We start from the raw sequence: 7,302 nt of genomic DNA, 5'->3' as shown, positions 1-7,302 counted from the left end.
TGTGCAATATGTTGGTATCCTTATTAATTTCTGGTAATACTTCTCAGAAATGAGCCTTTGCTCCATGGCACACTGATCTATTCTCCACAGATGTTTTGGTGTTTTACAAATAAACAATATTTTGAAAAAAATATGGAATCATATTAAGATATCACTATCTTAGTTCAACTGGGAAGAAAAAAGGGTACAGATTATTGTAGTGAGATAAAGTGTTCATGGAGAACTGAAACTAACTAACATGTCACAAAGAAAAGCATATTTTATTTTAAAAAAAAACAATTAGAAGGCTGTGCTTCTGTCTGCAGTCAGAGGTAAGTGGGTGGTCCCTTTGAGGGGGATTTGAAAGTAAAGATCTGAAAGACTCAGACACATTGCTAAAGTGTTTTGTAGCCTTATATAAATCAGCCTTATATAAATCAGCCAGACAGCAGGTAAGATATTTATATGATTAAATGATTATTAGATAACAAGTCTTGAAAAATAGTTCTCTGAAGGTCTTTCAAAGTTTTTCTTTGGACATTGGCTAAATTGGCATTGAAAGAGGAAGGAACAAAAGAAAGCATTCAGTGTCCTTCAAGAAGCCTTGAGAACTATTGCTTAAGACTTCTTAGTGAAATAACAAGAAAGCGTGCATAAAAGAGTAAAGGCTGTCTTGGAGAATAAGGGTGTTCAAACCAAATATCAACTTTAAGTTTGTTAGAATTGCAAAAACTTGTTTTTTCTTTATGTGCTGTATTTCCATGTGTTGGTAAATATTTTAGTAAATATCTGCACTTATTTCTCATTTTCCTTGCAAAATATAGAGAAATGAACAGTGGCTCAAGACTGTTGTGCAATACTGTAGCTTATGCAACTTACTAAGAATTTCAAGGTAATGAATGATGTCAAAGCATAGAGATACTGCCAGATTTGAAGCTCTGACCTGGTCATGTCTATTTTTTTATATTTTATAGTCACTGAAGGTTCTAAGAACCCCTGATACCCTCTTACAGTTTGATGTCAAATGGCAAAGACTTTAAATATACAAAGATAAGGAACTACTGAGGGTAGTGAGCGATTTGCTGCATACAAGTAAAACTAAAACAGGCAAAATATAAATGACAGAGGCAAGGCAGTGACAAAATACAGAGAGTATATATAGTAATACATATGAAAATCTTAATTATTTGAATTTCATATTAATATATTTTTCAAGTTGCTTCATTTTTGACTGCTAATTTGTTCAGTTTATGTATTTTTCCAGTGTGTTACACAAAGGAGAAGCATGGACAAAGAGGCAAAGTTTATGATAACTTGTCTGATTTTTGCAGGTAATGAGCCAGCTTTTTATTTACAATTGTTTTATAAGTGCTCTATACCTTTATAAGTGACATTCGCTTAATTCTCTGTCAGCCATCTGTAACTCCGTGTCCAGTGATGAATGGAAGGCCACTGTTGTAAAAAGCATTGACGCTCTGGTTGGATCCTGTGTTGTGGTACCATGTTCATTCTCCCATACTGGAGGAAACCTGCCCTCCTCCAGACTCAGAGCAATGTGGCACTATAAAGGCAAAACACCAGATACTAAAGGAAACAACATCTTTCATAGTGATGCTACACTGATTAAGGACAGCTTTAAGGGCCGAACAAGGGTTGTGGGAGATCTGGGCCAGAACAACTGCACCTTAGAAATAACTCAAATTAGAAATCATGACAATGGCCCTTTCTGTTTCCGGGTTGAACTAGTGCGAACAGAAAACAATGACCCCACCAAGGACATGTTCTCCTTTGTTGAAGACTGCGTCGAGTTGAACATGCTCAGTATGTCACCGACTTTCCACCTTCCAATTCCAAACATCTATACCAGTTTTCTGTTAAATCATTTTGTCTCTTACTCTATGTCTGCCTTTTTCATCTTCAGCTAAGCCTGCAGAGCCTACATTGACTCAGCCAATGGCAGCCACTCAAGGAGAGCCCTACACTGCCATCTGTTCAGTCATGCACACCTGTCCAACCCATGTACCTACACTTACATGGAACTGGAAGACAGAAAGGGTCATTGTGTACCATAGACTAATTCATTCTGGCAACTGGGAGACACAGTCCATCCTGACATTTATTCCTGAGGAGAAGGATGACAACAGAGAGCTGACATGCACAGCTGGATTTAATGGAGGGCAAACATCCTCCTCAAAATTCACACTGAATGTAAAACGTGAGATCCTTTCAGTTCTTCTCTTCCAATATGTTGGTTCACCTTAACTTTGCATGATTAAGAAAATGTTAACATCACTGTTAAAAGTATCTTTCAATGACTGTATGCATTCTTAATGATGTCATAAATTCTGTGTATTTCCAGGTATTGAGAGCTATAATCACATCATCATTCCTGCTGTAGTGGGGATTGGTACAGCTCTGCTCTTTGGCATCTTCTGCATTTTCATGGCAAAAAAATACAAGTGAGTCATTTTATAGAGAATCAAGCTTTCTGTTAACAAGGAGGAGACATTTTTCCTCTCATCAGTTCTACAGTACGCTCTTTAATATACGTTTTTTTGTTCTGTTTAAGGAACCGCATTGCAGAGCTTCAAAATCAAGAAGGAACGTAAGTAGAAAAATATTTTGGATCAGATGCAGTTGGTTTCTGAGCCTGTCATCATATATGATAACAATATAATGATTGTTTTTATTTATCACAGCATGTGGAACAGGCTTTCCAGGTTATCTCGTAGGTGAGAAAACAATGTTTCTTTTCTTTTGTTTTTACAGTTTGGAGCATTAAATACGCATGTATGTTGTTTTTTTTTAATTGCAAAATCTTTGGAATTGTACATCCACACACATCTTCAAGATTACGTTTCTAATTAAATTAAACCATTCAAGCCATTCTGATTAAAGGCCAAAGGGATTTTTGGTTCTCCACTTATTTCACCACTAACTTTCCGTGCACATATGCCTCAATGGTCTCACAGTCATTTCAAGCAACAGGGCAGATTTGTTTTTCTTTGTTGTTTTTGATACTAAATTTAAAATGATATCTCATTTTCTGTTCTTGTTTGTCTGTGGTTTCATCAGGGGAAGACGCTGAAGGTGAGCTATGAAGACAGATTTATTATGTTATTGCTTAATTACTTATGTTATTACTCTTGAATTTCATTTCTCTTGAACTTAAAGCTCCTTTCAGCATTATTTACAGTCCTGATTTCATCATATTTTTTAAAATTATAAAAATTAAATACAAGTAAAATAGTCTGATCATAAGTGTCGAATTAGGTTTGCAGGAGTCCTCTTCGCACTGGTTGATTTCGCTTCCCCCTTCATTTTACAAAGTCTTAGAAGTTGATGTAGAGTTAGAGACACATTATGCATTTTGTTTTTCTTCTTAGTTGTTTTTCACTTTTGAAAGTTCCTTGTGTCTCGTGCTTTGTTATTCCTCACATCTTTGAAGGCTTCCAGCCTACTGGATCAAAGGACAGAAACAGAATAGTCCTGTTCCCTTCTGTGTCTGTATCTTGTTCCTTTGCTTGAACTTAAAATCGTACGTATATACTTCAAACCTGTATTTTCTTATTTTTCAGACAATGAAATGAAATCAAGAAGGGGACCAAATTCAAATGGTTACATTCTGCTTTATATTTGCATATCAGCTTCAGTAAAAATATGTTAGAAAAGTGTTAAAAAAACCCACAAAAATGTAATATAAAAAAGCTTTTTCTTCAACAGATAGCTTCTACCCTTTTTTATTAACTAGTATGATCCTTTCTCTTTGTATTCATGCTTGAAAGGATGCACTATCATATGATAGATGATTTATGCCAGAAATGTTAACTGAGCATGTAGCAATGTAAGCCCACCACTTCCTGTTTTCTAAACAGATGTATCAATACTGTAAGCCTATTTTTCAAGAATAAATCTTCAATTGTCTTGAGACTGAATTCATTGTTTGAACCATAAAGACCTTCAGTATTCAGTAAAATTTTAATTTAATTTACTCTCCCGGATCACTCAAAGTACTTTATACAACATGACTTGCACACCCATTCACACCCATTCGCGCAAGCACCTTCTTCTAAGTGCTTTCTGTCTAGCATTCACACACATTCATACTCCATTTCATTAATGAATATAATTAAGGGGAAAATTATGGAAAATGTTGGGAAACAAAGACACTCTAAAGTTAAAGATGGATTTTAATTCTAATTGTAGAGCTATTTAAAGCTTTTAAAGAGAATCAAAATGCGATCTCTCATATTTTAAGACGAACAGTAATAACTAATTTTAATGTGGAGATTTTGATCAGGAGATTTTGATGAGTATGAAAAGAAGATACTCAGTTGTGAAGAGGGAAGGGTTACTGAAAACAGGCCCTGTGATGCCACTACAGCACAAGACAGAGACAATTGTTTGTCTTGCTATAAGTCTGTGTGTGTCAACTTGTGTGGAGGAAGTGAGATTACTATAAAAATCTGATGTATTTAAAGATTATCTGTAGTCTTAACAGAGTCGTGAGTAATGGAAAACTAACTACTTGAAACTCAAACCTTAAACTGTTTAGACTGTAGTTACTTCATTATTGGTTGATCGGTGTTACCTGTATACAGACCCTCTGCAGAATGCTCATGATAAAACCTGCTCATGCTTTATATTCTGAGTGATGACATTACTTGAGTTTTGTTAAAACTTTTCTGAAAAATTGATACTCATGGTAGTTTAGTTTATTTAAACACTTATAATGTTTATAAAAGTTTGAATTTACTTTGATGAAAAGTTGATTCTGTTCATCTGAATGCAGCGTTTTCCGTGTGAGAAACTTTTCATCACTCATCCAAGTGACTTCTTCAGTCTCAGTGGACTGCAGGTTTCCCCAACCTTATAAACCAGATGTCTCAAACTGTAATCCTCGAGGGCCGGTGTCTTGAAACATTTTTCCATGTGTCCTTGTTGCAACAGACCTGAATACAATTAGTAGGTCATTAGCAAGAATATAGAACTTGACTGCATGCTGAAGTGGCAACCCCTAACCCTACTCAAGTAAATTTAAGTAAATGTAGGTGTTTAGAAAAAAGTACTTCTGAAAGTACTTTTATTGCACCATGTTCATTCATTCATGAGCTGCTTTAACATTAATCAAATGGCTGAATTGCCACCTCACCATGCAGTCAAGTTCTATACTCTTGCTAATGACCTACTAATTGTATTCAGGTCTGTTGCAACAGGGACACATGGAAAGGTCTCAGGACACTGGCCCTCGAGGACTGCAGTTTGAGACTCCTGTTATAAATGTTACGTTTGCACAATAACTCAATAACACAATCATTAATATGCAAATTGTCATGACCATTGATCAACAACCGCTTGTGATCGGTTCATCAGGAACAGGTGAGTATGATCATCAGCAGGTGTGGCTGTCTCCAGAGAGGGAACCTCTCAGACCCCAGCGCTGTACAAAACCTAGGACACAGGCAAACACAGAAACACAGATAAAAGGGAGAGAGAGACAGGGAGCTCTGGGATGTAGGGAAACAAACAGAAATGGCAGGTTCAGCCAGCAAGGACAGAGGGACGGTGACAATAATCAGTCACAATATAACTGTTAACTTATAAAAATGTATCAACTTACAACTACTTATAATCTTTACAAAATACAGAAGGGCAGGCCGCTTGACCATCATTTTTTATCAACTGGTCAAAGGCGTAGAGCAGGGGTGGCAGACACAGGCTGTGTCCCAATTCAGGGTCTGCACGCTTGAAGTACACATTTTAAGTGCGGTTACGTCACCACCACGCGACGACGGCTGTCCCAATCCAAAGTATACTCCAAATGCGCCGTCGATTTCCCCAAATATCAAGCGTGGTCCATTGCACGCTTCGTGGTCCCATATATCCCACAATTCATAGCGCGGCGGTGGGTGTGGATAATTTTGCTTCAAAATACGGCAGAAGGGAGCGGCCGAAGAGGTTTTTTTTCCAAAACTTTATTGAATTTATAAAGCGAACAGTCAGTCATTCCAGTTCAGTTTGTACAGTAGACATACAAGGCAAATAAGAGTAACAATATACAGTACAATGAAATAAGAAGGATAAATTAATAAAGGATAAAAAAAGAAAAAAAGAAAAAAAAGGGGGGGAATGAGACAGACTTCATAACAACTTTGTACTTGAAAGTTGTGACAGCTCATTCGTTAAACATTTCTGAATGAATTTCAATCAATGATAAACCTTTTTTATTGGAAGTTAATTTAAGAGAGTTTAAGTAATATTCAATTTCAATCAAAAACAAATTAAATGATGGGGTTGAGTTTTGAAATTTACATTTATGTATATGGAATTTCCCTAATAAGATGGAGCGAAGATTCATACTGAATATGACGTCACTTATTTATGTGCGAATGTTTAATAATTAAAGTCAGTCATATATCCACAAACACAACAAGCTGAAAGTCAGTGATATATATATATGTAGCGCCCCTGACTGTGTACTCCACTATAGCCGGGTACGCCCTGAGTTCTAGTTATCTTAAACTTACTTAGTTGCCCTCAGTGAAAGTTCCCCTGATTTACACACGTATAAAACACAGATACACTTTTACCTTACTTTGAACTATAGATAAGAAACAGTACTAGACACAAAATCTTATGTTTAAATCTTATGTTTAAACCAAGCAGGTTTACTGAATGAACTGGTAAACACCCAATAAATCTGTGTATGACTGTGTACGTGACAAATAAAATTAGAATTTGAAATCAATGAAGTAAAAAGTCTCTTGCAATGACAAAATATAACAATAATAACAGTTACACAGTTCTTTACTGTAATGGGCCCCACACACACACACTCTCACACCACCCAGTTTCCCAAGTCCCCTCGGTGCAGGCCTGGATCGATGCTAGGGTGCGTAGGAACCAACGGTCCTAAAAGAAAACAAAATGGTGCTCCTACCTGGAAACCTTAGTCTTTTGTCCACAATACACTCACGGCACGCCGAGAGGTCCGTCCCTTAGGTCGCCGAGCTGCAAGCTTACTCCTTTTAATCAGCAAACCTGATCGGCCCGCCTTGGCAGTCAGTAGCCTCCCACTCTGTGCAGGTCAGGTGACATCCAGCGAAGTCCGCCTTTATGGCTAACTCCGATTAGCCAAGTTAGCACGCCGCTAACTGGGGATATTTCGAGGCAACAGTGCAAACCAGTCAGGGCTGCACCACCTCACAGTCACGCTCTGTTACTCAGCCGTGGGCGTGGGATGATTTATCCTCACTGTCCATTGGAAAAAAGTCTCTGTAGACACTAGCCGCATCTCGCGCACGCTTTTCTCTCTCCTCTCCT

General features: G+C 37.3%; 1 protein-coding gene across 1 annotated transcript; it reads left to right on the top strand.

Moving 5' to 3' along the window:
- The first annotated feature begins 325 nt into the window (after positions 1–325).
- LOC102313867 (myelin-associated glycoprotein) lies at positions 326–3,950 on the top strand. The gene is made up of 9 exons (XM_005951018.2): positions 326–431; positions 1,244–1,310; positions 1,393–1,800; positions 1,901–2,194; positions 2,339–2,438; positions 2,549–2,584; positions 2,679–2,711; positions 3,055–3,069; positions 3,558–3,950. The coding sequence occupies exons 2-8, from the start codon at positions 1,265–1,267 to the stop codon at positions 3,065–3,067; spliced, it is 930 nt and encodes a 309-aa protein (XP_005951080.1). The 5' UTR covers positions 326–431; positions 1,244–1,264; the 3' UTR covers positions 3,068–3,069; positions 3,558–3,950.
- The last annotated feature ends 3,352 nt before the right edge of the window (positions 3,951–7,302 follow it).

The sequence above is a fragment of the Haplochromis burtoni genome, unplaced genomic scaffold (genome assembly GCF_018398535.1).
Source record: "Haplochromis burtoni strain Fernald_Lab_line unplaced genomic scaffold, NCSU_Asbu1 Contig_914, whole genome shotgun sequence".
NCBI lineage: Eukaryota > Metazoa > Chordata > Actinopteri > Cichliformes > Cichlidae > Haplochromis > Haplochromis burtoni.
This window is presented reverse-complemented; position numbering and strand designations above follow the sequence as displayed.

What these genes read in the sequence shown, in the direction of transcription:
- LOC102313867 (XM_005951018.2), top strand. Translation starts at nt 1,265, where the DNA reads ATGGACAAAGAGGCAAAGTTTATGATAACTTGTCTGATTTTTGCAG. An exon ending in TTCATGGCAAAAAAATACAA is followed by an intron (nt 2,439 to 2,548) that starts GTGAGTCATTTT and finishes GTTCTGTTTAAG; the next exon opens with GAACCGCATTGCAGAGCTTC. An exon ending in CTTCAAAATCAAGAAGGAAC is followed by an intron (nt 2,585 to 2,678) that starts GTAAGTAGAAAA and finishes TATTTATCACAG; the next exon opens with CATGTGGAACAGGCTTTCCA.